General features: G+C 43.2%; 1 protein-coding gene across 1 annotated transcript in view; it reads right to left on the bottom strand.

Moving 5' to 3' along the window:
- LOC147448818 (ubiquitin-conjugating enzyme E2 5-like) overlaps positions 1-10697 on the bottom strand; it is a 59787-nt gene extending 49090 nt beyond the window's left edge. The window contains exons 1-2 of the mRNA XM_086521281.1: positions 10442-10697; positions 10167-10246 (exon numbers count right to left, since the gene is read on the bottom strand). Coding sequence (XP_086377407.1) covers positions 10167-10246; positions 10442-10485 — 124 coding nt within the window. The 5' untranslated portion in view covers positions 10486-10697. The remainder of the gene's footprint in view (positions 1-10166; positions 10247-10441) is intronic.
- Positions 10698-18614: the final 7917 nt, after the last annotated feature.

Genomic DNA, 18614 nt, shown 5'->3' with positions numbered 1-18614 from the left:
TGGATCAGAAGACGAAGTCAAAAAGCTTAAAGCTAACTTGGCAGAAGCACAGCATCATATTGAAACACTCCAGAAAGCCAAGGAAATGCAGAACAAACAACACAGGATACTTGAAGCTCAATCAGAAAGGACTCGGGAGTTGTTGAACAAAAAGTTGGCTAAAACTGAGTCTGAAATTATGATTATGAAAAGTCAAAGGAATGAAGCACTGAGAGCTACCGAGCGAGCTGAAACAATGCTCAGGATGAAGCGGGCAGAATTCAGAAAGCTACTATTGCACCATACAGCTCTGAAGCGTTCGCTGACTGACAGATACATCTACAATGGCTTGTCTGAAATTTTAAACTCCTCAGGCAATATTGTTTTTTACTTAGAAAATTTAAAGTCCTTGATGGAAAGTATGCAGAGCGATTTGCAGGACAAGGTGGGTGAGTTCAATAATGCTCTGATGAACTAAGCTATAATGGATTATATTGAGCAACAGACTTCCCCGGATGAGGATGAAGAAGATCAAGAAGATAAAACTGATCAGGAGGAGGATGATCAAGAAACTGGGCATACGAAGGACGACGATGATGCCCCACCACCATCTCCACCTCCAAGATTGGGTACTGGCGAGACAGGGCCAGATGAAGGAGGCCAGTCACAGCCAGACCAGCCAGATCAGAATGAGGGTCAGCAGAAAGGACAGAATAAAGAGCACCAATCGGGTAATCAGCAGACTGAAGAGCAGCAGCTTAGTAATACTGGGAATCAGCCAACTAATCAGTCCCATCACAACAGAGAGGCTAAAGGGAAAATGAAAGTTCAAGATGAGGAACCAGTGACTGATCATCAGCATTCACTGCAGCTCATTACTCTGAATAAGCAACTGAGACATCAACAGGCCTCCCATCACCAGACAGTATCTGGAAGATGATGCTCTCTGGACTGACTTGGAAAGATTTCAAAGACTATATATGGGAGCCAAGGAAATGGTAGAACATTGGAAATCAGCTGCTTTCCATGATAAAGAAGCTTGTAGACTACCTGCGCATACCAATACAGTCCAGTTGTTGGAACGAGTTCCGGAATGGATACTCAATGCTGATGAAAAAGTGGCAAACCCGCACTGGCAAAGGCAGTCTACTGCAGATTGTCGATCCTTGGCTCTAGAACTAGAACTTCTGTTGGGTAACAAACCAACTTACCGCTGCATGAAGGATGTTAGGATACAACTCAAGGAAGTTCTGGTACAAATGCAAGCTGCCAGAGGTGTTTTGGATCAGAGAGTCAAAGCCATCCTTGAGGACCAGACAACCACTATCAGAGAACCTCAAACGCGAATGTCAGTAGGAGCACAGGCAACTGCTCTCCGAACCTTGTTCCAACTTCCAGCTAGTGAGAATCACCAGAAAGATGATGCAGTAGGAGAACCAAGCTGTTCTCAATTTCTTGGAATTTGTGTCTGATTCTCCAGTTCTCTTGTATATTGTTCCAGCAAGAGAAACTGAGCTGCCAAGATTCTTTCCAGCACTGTATCCTCAACATCAAGAACCAGTTGATCGACTCACATATTTAGTTGATCGACTCACATATTTCAAAATAACTGATGAGCTTCAGAATTGGTATGAGCGATCAACTGTGGAATGGAAGACTTTGCAGACATTGCTCAATGATGCTCTCCAAATCAATGACATTCAGGCAATGAAAGAGGAGCTGCATAGGATTCAGCTGTGTATGGGCAAGTGGAAGATTCAGGTTACAGGATTGACCAGGATTACTAATCAGTTGCTACAGCTTACGATCGAATCTTCCAAACTGCCTGAGAAAGACATTGCAGCAAAGCCGGGTCTAGCACCACAGTACAAGGAGATGGCTGAGATTCTTTTCGAAGCTCGAGTCAAAACAAATCAGCCTCTTCCAGAAGGATGGATCCATATTGCTTCGCATTGTCATAAGCTGGCCAGAACCAGATTGAGCAAGGGCAGGCGTACACTCTATGATCCTGACACCAAAACCTACCATTCCCTCACGCCTTATGAGGTAGAGATGACCACAGACCGACGGGATCAGCTCGAGCAGGAGGCCATTTACCGACTAATTCAGAAGGAGAATGCTGGTGCTGAGACTTCTCAAGCACCATCCCGGTCAAAGAGCAAAGGCAAAAGGAAGACGGTCCAATGGAAGGATACTGGGTAGTTCCATCTCAGAATTCAGTGGCGACTTTTCTTCTCAGCAGGCAGGAAGAGATGACAGCTCTACCTTGGCCTGATGACAGCTCCACCTTGGCCTGGTGAAAGCTACACCTTGGCCTTTTCCGCTGCCTTCTGCAATCCTTGGTCCTTCTTGAACTCCTACTCATAATCTTTGAATGACCATTCTCTATGTGGTCAAGCTGGCATCCCAACATCAGAACCAGACAATGGATTTTTCAGTTCCACACCAGAACCAGACGATGGATTTTTTAGTCTCACATCAGAATCAGACGAGAATTTTTTTTCAGAAATTTTGGAATCTTGCCAAAATTCAAGAAAGAAGGGAAGGATGTAGACGGCTGGATAATCACCACGTGGGAACGTGTTCTTAGAAGATGGGCAGCGAATTACTTAGTAATTACTAGAGTAATTACTACAGTAAACCCGAAGTGTATAAATAGGGCCCATTACATCATTATCGGGTTGGCAATTGTTATCACTTGTATTAGCGCTTTGGGCTATAATTGTAATTGAGCATCAGTGACAGTGTTGTCGGCTATACTTTCTCTCTGTAATCATATTCGTTGTAATCTTGATCTGTAATCTCAATCATGGTATATATTTCAGTGATACTTACTTCTCGACCAATCTTCTGAATCTGAACCTTATTCCAGTCTATAAGTCTGATTCTTATTTCAGCATCCACATTTCAGTCTAGTCTCTGATTTCTGTCTAGTCTGCTGTCTGAAATCTTCCCACACTAGTAGCTGAAATCCTTCAAACACTGGAATTAGCTGTCTCAAGAGATGAGCTCCAATTCCATTTTTTTTGTACTCAGACATGGTACCAGATTCACAAGTTTGTAACGGATTGGTCTCATAGGTCATTTTGGCCTTTTGAAGACGTTAATATATCATTTCATTCTCTCTCTCAAAACCTTCATTCACAATATTACTCTCCTCTCTCTCTATCTTTGCACATCTCTCATGAAGTAAAAGAAACTCTCTCATTCAGTAAAAGGAACCTTGAGTAAGCATTGAGCATCATCCTGAGCATTCACCAACAATCACTTCCGCTGCACATTACACTAGAATCCTAGGAGGTTTAGTACCAGCAATTTTGTGAGCCTGCTTGCAAGGCCTGCACGTCCGGACCAGTCCATTAGATTAAGTTTTTCAATTTTGGAACCTATGGTTTATACACGCGTTTGACAAATGTTATTACACTTCGGTGAGCATCTGACATGACGTGCATGTAGGTCAAGGCTAGAAGAAAGGGTCTCTCCAGTTCTTTTACCAAATAGTCCACAGATGAAACTCACGTGTGCACACATTTCACATTTTCTTGACTTGCCACCCAAATAGTCAGTATAAAAGAAGAAACCAGGCCAACGTTTTTTCATAAGTTTGGAGCACGATTGCACGTCAGCCCAGCGTTTTAGTATCTTGCAATGCCCTAGTGTTTTGCTCCCCACAACAGCCATCAACCCGCATCAGCCAGCATTTTGGTGTTTTGGCCCCGTTTCCTTGCCAGAAAAGCCTCACATTCGCTAAAATTAGATCCTTGCCGCAGCTGGGACCTTTTGGCAGCCCATCGAGCCTCTTCTCGTTCCCTCACCACATCGAGTTCTCCCATCGTTGTCCATCATCTGCTCCATCATCAGCTGCGTTTTCAGTCAGCCCTTCATTCCACTCACATCGGGAGCGCAATTCAGCCCTAAATCTACCCATTGATGGCCATATGCAACCCCACATTGAGACGGATCCAAAGCGTCAAATCAGACCCGGAGGTGCTTCATTTTGAAGAGTTACCGTGGCGGCATTCCCCATTCAAGTCGATAGAGCCTGCATTTGAGGTGTCGCATTTGTGTACATCCCATTCACGCAATCAAAAGACAATATCACATCAGCAACGATGTGGGGGGACCCTTGAGAGGGTTGGTTTGCTTGTTGATAATCACAAAGTACAACTGCCAGAGGGAGAGACTCTACAACCTGCAATCATCTGTCGAGCCCTCCCTTAAGGCATTCTCAAGGGGCCCTAAAACTCAACGCTGTCACAAAATATTGACATGGCATGTTCGCCCGGAATCTAACAAGAATTTGAAGTTATAAGATGTTCCAACTTATAAGGTCTCATCCGATGGGGCCCTGGGAACACAAGTAATAAAAGAGAGGCTGCATAGAAGATGTTGATGTGGCAATTGTTCGAACGCTCTGCATTTTTCGCTGACTGATGACGTGGCAGATGTACGGATTTTGCCGAAGCCCTGCCAGTTTTTGGACCAGATGCTTTTGGAACTTGAAGCTTTTGAACTGATTGCTTTTGGGGCTCTCCTTTGGCATCCCTTGTATCGTTTAAAAGAGCCCTTGGGGCCTCACTCTGCAGAGCATCTGGACTCAGAGTCGAAGAGCAAAGGTCCCTCAAGAGTTGTACTTTGTAATGATTAATGATAAAGAAATACCGAAAGGGGCGCTAGAATTTGGGGCCAATACCTCTGGGCACGGCATCGGGCCGTGTCGATTCTCTCTCTATTAAAGTTCAGTGATTTTGAAGTTTCTGTTCGTATTTTGCTATTGATTTCTCGCTTGGAGTATCCAATCCTGTTACACGTGCCCCCAAAAGCAAGACAATGGCCAAAAAACTTCCTCCAAAAACTGCCAAAAAGTTGTCCGTACAACCCTACCACATGGCTTCTGTGAATCACAAAAGTTGCCACCTCAACATTTTGGCTACTGCTTTAATTTTAGGTCCTGCCTCTACTAGCCCTCTTTTTCATGTCCAAAATTGCCTTGTTATCAAAGTTGTGTGTTGGTAAATGGACTATTTCTTATTTTTTTGAGTAATTTCTATTTATTGAAATTAGGATATTTGAATGTGTGCACTTGAACTGTGAAGGTTAGGGATTGTAGATCTACGGGAATTGATAAAAAACCATCAGGAACGGACAAGTCTGATATGTCATATGATGGGTGACAATGAACATTGCGAAGGAGTTGTACCATTAGTTCAATAGGATAGACCGGGAAGTGGATAGCCCTAATGCGTCACATGATGGGTGACGAGAGCATCGAAACAAGAATATTCCATTGTTCTGGTAGGAAATCCAAACCGGAAAAAGGAACATGCGTAAAGACGCAAGCACAAGAATAAACATGGGTTTTAAGAAGCTTTTTCTAAGAAGTGGAATATTTTTAAGTGCTTTCCAGGAATGCAAGGAATCTGTGTCTACTTTGCATCTGTGCCTAAGAACTGCATCCGGGGACGCCTGGGAAGTGTTGTGTAGCATCCGTTTTCAACTCACTGAGTTTTTATTAAGTTTTGAACCGTTTCACTTTTTTTTTTTAATTAAATTTAAGGAAGGTTTATTTTGTAACCAACGCTGCCATTGAGAATCTGTGCGCGATCTCCCCCTCTCTCCTCTCTCTAAACCTGCCGCCAACCAATCTCTCTCTCGCCCAACTTTGATCGAAGTGCGCACCTGCTCCCCTATTCTTGCTAGCCCTCAAGGCCTATAAATAGGCAGCCAGCGCCCTCCTTTTAAATCAGAAACAGCCAGCACTAAAGTGAAGGAGAGACTCCGCCGCCGAAAGACTGGAAGTTCCTTTCCGTGCCAAGAGTGACAGGTGAACAGCGTTCATGAGTTTTTGCTAGTCTTTGCTACTATGTTTGGGTTTTGCACTTACTCCGTCTCGGAGAAGTGAGCAAAGGGGCTTCGGCCTACGCTTGGGGATTCCGAAAATGGAATCTGGACCGATCCATATAAAGTTTTCATGCTCTGAGTACAGATCGAAAGGAAACTGAGAAGAGAGCTTGCCTCTTGCGTTCCCGAATGGAAAGGGATTGACCATCGAGTCTAAGATTTAAAACGGAGGGGTAACTCCGCTTCTTGTGCTTGTAAAAGATTCTCCCTAATAAAGATTCTCTTTACCGGGGGCGGGGGGGGGGGGGGGGGGGGGGGGGGGGGGGGGCCAACGTTTTTCAGCCTACAGCCCTAGCGTTGCCCAGTCAGTAGCAGATCTGCCAACGTTTTCCATTTTCAGCCCATTCTGTCACGGAGATGTACTGGATCTGCAAGTGGTAGCTCTTCCCAAATGCGGTCCAATCCTTCAACAGCCCATTGAGCCTCCCCTCAACCATTCGAATCCTCACCAGCATTGAGTGCTCCATTGATGTCCGTCATTGCCGTCATCGAGATCTGCGTTTTCAGCCCTGCTTTAAGCGAGAGATCTGTTGCGTTTTACACTTCATATCTGCGTTTTTGCAGCCAGCCTTTAGCCCTTCATTCCTCTCACATCGGGAGCACAAATCAGCCCCAGATCTACCCCTTGGTGGCCATCCGCAATCCCACATCGAGAAGGATCCAAAGGTGCATCAAATCAGCCCCGGAGGTGCCTCATCTTGAGGAGTTACCGTGGCGACTCCAGTCAGTAGAGTCTACATGTGAGGTATTGCATGTGTATACATTACATTTATGCAGTCAAAAGCAAATACCACATCAACAACGGTGTGGGGGGCCCTTGAGAGGATTAGTTGGGACCCCATCCAGTGTCGTTCTCCTCCTCTCTCTCATTCTCTCTCCCTCTACACATCTCTACCGCACTCTCTCGTTCGCTCTCTTCAAATAAAAGTAAAAGGAACCAACTTTCAAGCTAAAAGGAATCACTACCGCAGGGAAAGGAAGTAAAGGATTTGCGGAAGTGTAAAACCTAAATCTTCACCATTTCAATTCCGCTACACCTGACACAAAACCACGAAAACGCATTTCATGGTTATTATGGTGCTCAGTGTTCCATGTGCTCTGCTTTTGATTTTACAAAAAAACCATATATCATCAAACAAAGCTCCAACAAATCTCTAGTAGACTTTGAAATCGTGTCCACCATCCAATTGAAAGTAGCTCGAACATTGGTAAGTCCAAAAGATAACAATCACTAGGAACTAATACAACCCAAAAGTTGTCCTAAATACAATGTTACAAGCATCTCTTAGTGAAATTGAAATTTGATGATATCAAATTTTCAAGTCAATTCTATTCAAGCAAGTGAAATCCTACTATAACGGGACACGCACCACGTGCCAATGGAAAAGAACAAGCTGAACAACATTAAGCAGTTCAAATAACAACTGAACTGAAAGAGTTACACGACACACGAGACGCAGAGTGGCGGCGTTCCACCCCAAGAAAGGACTGGCCCCAAACCCTAGCGCCCCTTTTGGTATTTCTTTATATTGCTTCAACAAGGTATAACTCCCATAACTCTACTATGCATCTCGCGCGGGTAGACTGCCAAAGTGAAAGCCCATGGGTCATATTTAAATGCCTTTGGCCTCTAGAAGCACTTTACATGAAAAGCATTCAAGTTCTAAAATCATTTGGCCTTCCAAAAGCAGCCAACGCCAAATCCAACAATTCCGTACAGTTTTGCCACTTCAGCAAGTGTCAGTGCGAATTGCGGCAGTCCGTAAAGTGCCACGTCAGCATGTCAACGCAAATTGCGGGTTGTCTGTACAACTACCATATCATCAATTTTTATGCAAGAAAATGAGTGTCTTGCTCCTGCTTTATTTGAAGGTCTTGTGTCACTAGGGCCCCATCGGAGGGGGTCCATAAGTTGGTGGAAACTAGTCTTTAAAAATAGGCCTCTTGTCAAGACTTTGCAAGTTGGTAAAACTTCTTCTACTGCTTCTAGGGTTTAAACCCCTCGGCCAGGATCTGCAAGTCAGCTCAGGTCTTGCTTAACATGTCAACAATTTGTGACACCTACTAGTTGCAACCTATCCAAAATACCATCGACAAAAGGAACCGATACTAATTCTTGATGGTAATCTTGTTCAATCCCATGTAATCTATACACATTCACCACGATCCATTTTTCTTTTGATCAAAAAAGACTAATCAACACAATGGAGAGGAGTAGACTTTTATCCAACAAATCATTAACAAGGCTCATAATCTCCTCTTGTAGTGCACAGTCCTGACAAGGTGGTTCATTCGCGGTTGAAGTCCCAAGAATCAAGTAAATAAAATGATCCTCAAGTCGTGGCGGTGACAATCCCTAAGGCAAACTCTCAAGACACCTACGCTTTAAGAAGTTAAAGCTATTTTCTTCCAACTGAGGTAACATGGTTTGAGTATTATATTGTTCTCTGTCTTTGACAAAGATCGGTATGCAAGGAAAATACAATAGAATAGATCCCTTTGAGCTTTTCATGAATTACAATGTCCTTGCCCCAATGCTGCAAGTCCGGATTTCTTGAGCGTGCATCAATCACGACGTGTTTTTGTGATGCCAAGGCATATTAATCACTAAAAAGGCATAATGTGAAGTCTTCCTGTCCTACATATCCTTGCATGTGAAACGCAAACTTCCTATCCAAGTGCTGCCAAAGTTGCATACACTGAAGAACCATCTTCTCAAGCTACTTGAAGTGAGATAAGATTAGCCTTGGCCCCATTCTCAAAGAAAATCAGAGTATCCTGATCTCTGACCTTACCCCATGCCTTGCATTACTCACTTCCCAATCCAAAGACCAATTACATTTATTAAGAGCATAGTAAATGTACTTCACAGACCAAAAACTCTTTGACTTCATTAAAGCCGTCATAAAATAACTTTCTAAATATTTGACTTATGATAGATGCATGTGAACATGCACATGGAATAATACAAACGCCAAGAATACCAAGCATTAAAATGGGCATTCTAAAATCACCTTAAAGTAATGTCTATCAATTAATTGTGAAAGAAAGCATAACCTGCTCCTTGTACATAGGACAAATATTTGCGTGAGCATTGCGTGACTACTCAGAAAATTAAAGACCAGAGATTGCGGCAGATTAGATGTCACAAAATGAGCAAACTTCTCTAGAAACTGAAATTGTATTATAAAGATTCTTGTTTCATGTAAAGTAGAAAAGGCACACAGCGATCAAAACAGTGACCATTTTAATGTCTAGATTTCCCATAAAAGCAGTGGTGAATTAAGTATCTTGAAAACCCCAATTTTGTTCAAAGCAATTAACACTACGTTTAATCGAGAAGAGTCAAATGATGGCAAAGTAACTCATGTACATTGTTCATGTAAGTATGAGGTATATTAACACAAATACATATATATAGATTCACAAAGAGAAAAGATTATGAAACATTATTTGTGTAGCTGGCCAACAATAGGAAAAAGAAAGCAGAGACGAAAACCCAAAGTTGGCCAATCATAAGATCCTATGATAAGGCTAGTACCACACCTTAGATTTTCAGTTCACTAAAGCCATTAGTGCCCAAGCGTAATGCAGGCTCTCCACAAACTACAGCCAATGTTTCCCTATTGAAACATCAGACTCATTCTGTGAAACTATTTCAGCGGCAAGGCACAAGTCAAAAGCTAGTAATGTAACAAAATCTATCCTGGCAATTACTTCTAAAAGCCCTAAGGAAGCAGATTAGCCGCAAGAAAACTCCAGAGTTTAACTCATCACACTTTACAGCCAAAAAAACTAGGGTGATATCCACTCATGCTTGTTGTCAATTGCTTTTTATTTACAAAAACTAAAGCAAATGGTTGAGCTCCTCTCATGAGTCTCCATATCCACTATGTCGACACTCTGAGATCACAAACATATTCTGTGGATGGGCAAATTTTCATTGGAAACCCATGTCAGATCTTGTTTGTAAGCATGAAATGCATAAAATATTGTTCCTGTGGCACCTTGTAGTGGAGACCGTTCAGAATCTAAGCTAGCAGTCTTGCCTTGCATTGTTCTATAAGAGCAGGAAGGCGGCCTCGCTTTTGCCCTTTCCTTCTTCTTGGATCTCTCTTCAAAGATAGGAGTACCAAGAAAATCACTCTCTCTACGAGAAATAGAAACACACATCTCCTAAAAATGTGCATAACCCAACCAAACACAGTAAAATACTGATGACAGGACGCAATCAAACAACGTAAGCGCGCAGACAAAAAATGAAGGGGTGGAGATGGCCGACATACTGTTCGCAGGTCCTCGAAACTCCACTTTGAACTCACTCATCCCATCATTCACCATCTCAACTTTGTAGTCACTCATCATCCTGCGGAATGAACAAAGCAAAAGGCAGCGAATCAACTCTCTGGAAGTGAGAGATCCAGCCAGATACATAAATAGGCATTTATATCCTTTCATATCCATAAATGCAACTGAGCAAACATGCGCACGGACACACACACACACACGAACGCAAAGAGGGTTGCATTCAATAAAAAAAGGCTTTAACCCAAATACATACAGCTTCATGACATCCATGTCTCGGCGCTTGCTCGGGGAAGACATCGCTTAGAAGAAGGAAGATGGAAATGTCGCAAGGGAACGCTGGTTGCGTGGTCGGCTGCAGAACCTCCAAGCGCTTGATGTTGCCTAATCTGAAAGGCCTTCACATATTCTAGTGCATTTGCGGGCAAAGGAAAGGAATATATGTCTTTCAAACATCAAGCGCAGAGAGAGATTCTCTCGCTTCTCTCTCTCCCGAGCGCGCTCTCTCTCTCTCTCTCTCTCTCTCTCAATCCATGTATCATGATGATGTATGTATGTCGATATAGGTACTCTCAAATTGTTAAAGCTCCCTACACGTGCATTTGACGTCCACACTACTCTATGCAGGTCCTGGCACACGGGCATGGAGATCACCTCCAGGACATCGCAATTATGCTCCTCGTCCGATAAGTCTCACAAGAGACAATGCATGCAATTTCCACCCATTTGGAGTCCACAACTCCTCATCGACAAGTCTCACAAGTGAAAATGCATGCAATTTCCACCCATTTGGAGTCAATGCCGCATAAGCAATTCATCACAAGTCTCTTTCGATTAAGTGTTTGTAAGTGCCAGAAGGGAGGATTGAGGTGTGGTCTCATTTTGAACATCATGAAAACAAAAAATTTGTAAACTTGATGTTCCATTATCCTTGTGTGCTTCAAATCAAGCACATTTGATCCCACATCCTTATGTTGGTGGAAAGCATAAAGGACTATGCACTAAGGTTGTGTGAAGGGTTATTGTTTTAGCACCTCTATATTGAGTCAAAAGTGTATCATGTGAAGAACATTCAATAAATATGAGTAATGGGAATCAAATCATATCCATATTGCACTAATCCATGAAAGTAATACCGTGTGGAACACTTTCATTCAAGGGGATGGTTAGTAAAGCCTTCTTTGTCTGCTTATATAGTCATAGTGTTGAAAATTGTTACCCTTTCTTCCCTAACTTGGATATTTACATTGTAGGTGGAGGAAAACTTGCTTTCCTCTAAGAAGTCGGAAGGAAGGGTAAAACTACTTCTTTGAAGTTTAAAGCTTTCAGAAGGAAGGGTGAAACTACTTCTTTGAAGTTTGAAGCTTTCCCTTTCCTTCTAGCTTTCTTGTCATCACAAATATGCTATCTCTCCTTGTTATACACAACAAAGCTCAATAGCTTGATGGTAGAGTGTTGGCCTCTTACACTCATGATGTGGGTTCAATTTTCCTTCATGCAAGGGTTAAGAGGGCCTTCCTACACGTGCAACGAACGATGCCAACGGAGCATCCGAAGCTAGTCGAGTTTGCCATGGTCGCCCGCCTTGGTAGTGTGCTATGGAGGGCGGTTGCTGTTGCTATCTGCCTTCGTGCGTTTCGCACTGAAAATTGTGTCTGTCTTCTTTTTACTGAACAGCGGAGGCGTCGCTATATGCAAATCGTGGGAGAGAAGCAGCACGTTGCACGCACATGCAACCCGTTTTTCCCTTTCGATGGCTTGGATATCAGTGAAAGGGCGGTGGTAATGTGTGTGCTAATCTGCACCCAACCATACTATCTTATAGCCTCCCCCTAGTGTACACACTGTCGGGCCGTGCCCGTAGGACCCATGTCCTTACAATGGATAATAGTCGACAGGTTTAGCAAGCAAGCACACTTTATTCCTGTCAAAAACACTATTAAGGCACACCAAATGGCAGTCCTCTTCATATCTTAGATTTTCAAACACCATGGATTAGCAACATCCATCGTGTCAGATAGAAATCCTAAAATGACCAGTAATTTTTGCAAAGTTCTCTTTGAAAATCTACGTACAAGATTGAATTTCTCTTCGGCTTACCACCCACAAAGCAAGCACACTTTATTCCTGTCGAAAAGACTATTAAGGCACACCAAATGGCAACCCTCTTCATATCTCAGATTTTCAAACACCATGGATTACCAACATCCATCGTGTCAGATAGAGATCCTAGAATGACCAGTAATTTTTGGAAAGGTCTCTTTAAAAATCTAGGTACATGATTGAATTTCTCTTTGGCTTATCACCCACAAACGGATGGCCAAAGTGAGATAGTCAATCTTACGATACTTGATCTACAAAAGACTTATGTTACAGAAGTAGATCAACGCTCACAATGGAAAAAGTACTTACCCCTTGTAGAGTATGTGTATAATAATAATGTCCATACTATTATGAGAAAAGCACCTTTTGAGATCATAGAGGGAAGACCTAAAAGTCCCTTGCTACTTAAAGTACGTGGAAAGATCTCCACTGCTGCTGATGAGTATAGCCGTGACCTACAAGAATCTTTTCAAAAGGTTAAGGAGGCTATATCCAGCTCTCAACAAAGGCAAAAAGTTGTTGCAGACAAGCACAGAAGGGCCTTAACGTTCAAAGAAAATGATTGGGTCTTACTTAAGTTTCACAAGGCTCGATTGAGGCAAATGACGGGCAAAAATCCTACGGGCCATCAAAAATATTATGCTAAACTAGCAAAAAGATACTATGGTTCTTTTCAAATCTCGAAGCCAATCAATGGCATGGCTTTATCAACTCAAGCTGCCCAACCATTGGCTCATACACAATGCTTTTCATGTGAGCCTATTTAAGCCCTACAACGTGAAGTCGCGGAGCGGAGCGTGGGTCGACTCTCTCTCTCACACACACACACAGCTTACACAGTACACAGTACACAGAGATCTGTTAGAAGGGTTATCTCCCAATTCCTTAGTATTCACAAAGAAGAATATGTTAGTATATACAAAGAGTTAGAGGTAAGTGAGTTAGGCGGGCGGCCGGCCATATCCGCATAAGAGGCCACTTGGGCTTTAATCCCAACAACCTCCCACTTAAAGTCCAATGTGGCACTTTAAGTAACTGTAAATCTATGAACATAAATGTACAAAGATTTACATGGCTGCCATCTATCCAATGCCCAAGAACTCACGACAATGCACAAAGCCCTCTCCTGGAAGTCCCTTTGTGAGTAGATCAGCAGGATTGTCCTTGGTGTGGATCTTCAGCAGTTGTATCTGCTTGTCTTCAAGTACTTCCCTAATGAAGTGATACTTCACATCAATATGCTTAGTCTTCGAATGGAACACTGGATTCTTTGCCAATTGTATAGCACTTTGACTATCACAATATAACTCTGGCATATCTGCATTGATTCCCAAGTCTGCAACCAATCTACCAAGCCAAATAGCTTCTTTGCATGCCTCATTTGCTGCAACATACTCAGCTTCTGTAGTAGACTGCGTAACACAATCTTGTAATCGAGATCGCCATGATATGGCACCTCCAGCCAATGTAAAGACATAGCTTGATGTAGATCTCCTCTTATCCAAGTCTCCTGCATAATCTGAGTCAGTGTATCCTCTGACACTCAAATCCTGACTACCATAGCATATGCGCATACTCTTTGTATGTTTTAAGTATCTCATGATACCTTTCACTGCCTCCCAATGTTTCTTGCCGGGATTTGACATATATCTGCTAACCACTCCCACTGCAAATGCAATATCCGGACGTGTAGCAATCATTGCATACATCAAACTACCCACTGCAGACGCATATGGAGTCTTATCCATTTCAGCCTTTTCTTCCTCAGACACAGGACAATCTTGTTTGCTAAGTTTCACATATGGTGGCAATGGAACACTCAATGCCTTTCCCTTCTCCATATTGAAACGTTGCAAAACCTTGTCAATATACTCTGTTTGAGATAACCAAATCAACTTCTTTGATCTGTCTCTCTCAATGCGCATACCAAGTATATGACTTGCCTCACCCATGTCTTTCATGTCAAACGATTTTGCCATCTTTGACTTCAAAGCTGAAATTTCTTCCAAGTGTTTGCCAGCAATCAACATGTCATCCACATACAAAATAAGGATCAGCCAACTGCCATCCTTAGCCTTCTTTGTATATAGACAGTGATCGAACTCACTACGTTTGTAGCCTTGAGAAAGCATAAACTGGTGGAACTTATGGTACCATGCCCTCGGTGATTGTTTTAAGCCATAAAGACTCTTTAACAACTGGCATACCAAATGTTCCATGCCTTTCTCAACAAACCCTTCTGGCTGCTGCATGTAAATTTCCACATCTAAATCACCATGCAAGAACGCTGTCTTGACATCCATTTGGTGCAACACCAAATCCAATATAGCAACCAATGCAAGAAAGCATCTCAATGTAGTCATCTTGACCACTGGAGAGAAGACTTCATCAAAGTCAATGCCTTGTTCTTGCTTAAAGCCCTTGGCAACAAGCCTTGCTTTGTACTTTGGCTGACTATCATGAGCGGTGATCTTATACCTGTAAACCCATTTACAAGGTAGAGCCTTTTTGCCCTGTGGTAATTTAACCAACTTCCATGTCTGGTTTTTATGCAGAGCTGTCATCTCTGACTGCATGGCCAACTGCCATTTTTTCGAGTCAACCACTTGTAATGCTTCCTTGTAACAAGATGGTTCTCCGCAATCTGTGAGCATGACATAATTTAGAGATGGCACATAACGATCAGGTGGTTTGGAGACACGCTCAGAACGTCTCACCACAACTGATTCTGCCTCTCTAGCCACTATAGGCTGTTCCTGAGCCTGACCATGCTGTCTTGATGTGCTAGCACTAGGTCCATCTTCCCTGAAGACAACTCTTCTGATCTCCTCTGTCTTCTCTGGCTTAGCGTCAAACTTGGCTTCATTGAAATGCACATCATTGCTACGAATAAGCTTTCTGGACTCAGGATCCCAAAGCCGGTAACCCATCTCGCCCGATTCTCCGTAGCCAAGAAATATACACTTCTTGCTCTTTGGTTCTAACTTATTTCTGAACTCCTTAGGAATATGGCTATAAGCTTCACAACCAAAGACTCTGAGATGCTTATACGAAGGTGCCTTGCCTGTCCATAGCATCTCGGCCACTGCACTCTTATCCAGAACCCTACTAGGAGACCTGTTGATCAAATGGACTGCTGTAGCCACTGCTTCCGCCCAAAATCCATCAGGCAACTCAGCATTTGACAACATGCTTCTAACCTTCTCTTGTATGGTCCTATTCATACGTTCTGCAACCCCATTCTGTGAAGGATTATATGGTGCAGTAAGTTCCCGCTTAATCCCTTTTTCTTCACAAAAGTCTTGAAAAGCTTTGGAAACGTACTCTCCACCATTGTCAGTTCTCAAGCACTTCAGCTTCTGACCACTCTGATTCTCCACCAGCTGCAAGAATGTCTTAAAGACCTTGAGCACCTCATCCTTGTGCTTCAAGAAGTAAACCCATACTTTGCGAGAATAGTCATCTATGAATGTACAAAAGTACGCTGCTCCCCCTAGTGACAAACTAGGCATTGGTCCGCATAGATCACTGTGTACAAGAGCTAACCGTTCGTCCCTACGATTCCTCTTTGATCTGTGCGGTTCCTGTGTTTGCTTACCATAAACACAATGCTCACAAAACTCGAAATCTTGAAATGAAAAGCCAGGCAAATAACCATAATGAGAAAGTATTTCCATTCCTCTTTTTGACATATGTCCCAACCTACGATGCCACAGTGACACACTTGGCTGCTCAATCACATTAATTACATGGTTTTTAACCTCTGAAACATGTAAAGTGTACAGAGTTCCTGACTTGCTGCCATGTGCTACAGTCATCGAACCTTTGGAGATCTTCCAAGCGCTGTTCCCAAAAACTGTCACATAACCCGCATCATCCAACTTCCCTGTACTAATCAAGCTCTTTCGGATTGCTGAAACATGTCTGACATTCTTGAGCCATAAAGAAGAGCCATTCTGAAACTTCAACTGCACATCTCCCACTCCAAGTATGTCACAAACCTGCTCATTGCCAAGTCTGACATAGTCTTTAGTAGCCACATATGATGTAAACCACTCTTTGTGCGGAGAAACATGTAAAGATGCCCCTGAGTCGATAATCCAATCACTCATAGCATGTCCATCCTCTGCAGTCAAGAAAACAGAATCAAGATTGCTTGTAAGGAAGATGTCACCAGCTGCTATACCAGAATCACTGTCTGAACCAGATCCTGTGACATTCACCTCTTCAATCTTCACTGAACTCTTCTTTTCATCTTGCTCAAAACTCTTTGTTTTGCCTTTTTCTTGTTTCCACTTCGTACAGTCTCGCTTCATGTGACCCTTCTTGCCACAATGGTAGCATTCTATGTCATCCTTTGACTTCGAATCACGAGACTTACTTCGGTTTTGTGCCTTCTTACCCTTCTTCTCTTTAAACTGTTGTCTCCCTCGAACGACCAAAGCGCTATTGCCTTTGCCTTTGTCAATGTTCTTCCTGTTCACTTCCTCTGTGAGCAAGCTGCCTTCTACATTGGCACTTGTAAGACCTTCTGGCGCGACAGAATTACTTAACGCTGTACGAAAAGTATCCCAACTGTCTGGCAAAGTGATTAAGAGAAACATAGCCTTCACTGAATCTGGAAAGACTATCTCTTGTGCTGTTAATTGGCTGAAAATTGAGTGAAATTCATTCAGATGATTTGACATGGCTGTCCCTTCCTTCATCTTCAAATCCACCAATTTCTTGAGCCAGTAAATCTGAGAAGCAGCACTTTGTTTCTCGTACATATCACATAGCTTTTGCCATACGCCATACGCTGTAGTCTCTTCTGCTACGTTGAAGTAAACATTTTCTGCCAGTGTCAGCATGATTGTGGAACAAGCTAACTCGTCAAGCTCTTCCCACTCATCTTCAGCCATAAATTCTGGTCTCTCCCCTTTGAGCTTCAGTGGCTTCACTTGTTTTTTCTGCACCAAAACCTGCCAAATCTGCTTCTTCCAGAATGGAAAGTTTGTGCCATCCAGCTTCTTTATGTTGTAAAGAGTCTCACTGTGAGAAGATGCCATATCTGCCAAACTGTTTACTCCTGAGAAAAATCCGGCAGAGTTTCCCCTGTAAACTGGCCTCTGTACACAGTAAACAAGCTGTAATCAACAAGCTGAACACCTCTCCTCAGGAACTGTCAGTATTTTTGAAAAATTTTGACAGAGTCTCCCCTGTAAACTGAGCTCTGGGAACCAAAAGATAGCTCAAGAAACAATCATAAATAGCTGACCAGTGACAAATCCTGTAAGCATACACTGTCTCCTCTCTGGGCGATGACAGAACCTGTATCTGTCTCAAGACTGAGCCCTGAACAATGCCTCAACGGCCTGACGCATAAGATGCAATCCAGTGTCTACACAAAGTCATACATCCTAAGGGATAAAAGTCGCCGAAGAGGATGCGTGTAGAGGGGAACTCCAGCAACCTAATCCACCTCACACTGGGTAACCCAGCCCCCAGTGCTTGGCTTCAAAAAACCTCACACACGACCCTCTCAGATGGCTCAGCAAACTGCCCAGAACTAGCATACATCCTATAATAGACCAATCACTGTCCTATGACCGCTGCGGCGGTCTGTCTGCTAGCGTGACTCACAACTAGCAGACCCACAATCACAGTACATCAATCTGCAATACATGCTAGTGGTGTCAAGCCGTCGTATGGCCACACCTCCCCTGGAACCTGGCAAGCACAAGAAGTAGCAATGCAGACTGCAATATATATATCTGATGATATATATGTGTACCTGGTCTATAGATGATGCTCTGAAGACGAATAAGTGATGTATGTCGATGTCGATATTGATGTCGACCACCTCCTGCTTGCCAATCTACACAAGACGGATTTCTTTGCGGCTGAAATCTATCTTCTGCTGTAGTGCTCAGAACGAAATTCTGAGGGCATAAACGGCTTCGAAAGGGGGGTAAAACCCCAGGTCGCCTGCTGGAAACGCTCCCGGAACGCCGAGTGTGAATTTTCGAACTCCGGATCCAGAATCTGCCGGAAAAGTGCGCGCGCGTGCGATTGCGCAAATCCGCACTGAACCAAGGCTCTGATACCAATTGAAGTCGCCGGAGCGGAGCGTGGGTCGACTCTCTCTCTCACACACACACACAGCTTACACAGTACACAGTACACAGAGATCTGTTAGAAGGGTTATCTCCCAATTCCTTAGTATTCACAAAGAAGAATATGTTAGTATATACAAAGAGTTAGAGGTAAGTGAGTTAGGCGGGCGGCCGGCCATATCCGCATAAGAGGCCACTTGGGCTTTAATCCCAACAAAACGGAGAGCCACC

The sequence above is a fragment of the Adiantum capillus-veneris genome, chromosome 10 (genome assembly GCF_014529385.1).
Source record: "Adiantum capillus-veneris isolate H3 chromosome 10, ASM1452938v2, whole genome shotgun sequence".
Lineage (NCBI taxonomy): Eukaryota > Viridiplantae > Streptophyta > Polypodiopsida > Polypodiales > Pteridaceae > Adiantum > Adiantum capillus-veneris.
The sequence above is the reverse complement of the archived record's forward strand: the minus strand, read 5'-3'. Positions and strand labels throughout refer to the sequence as shown.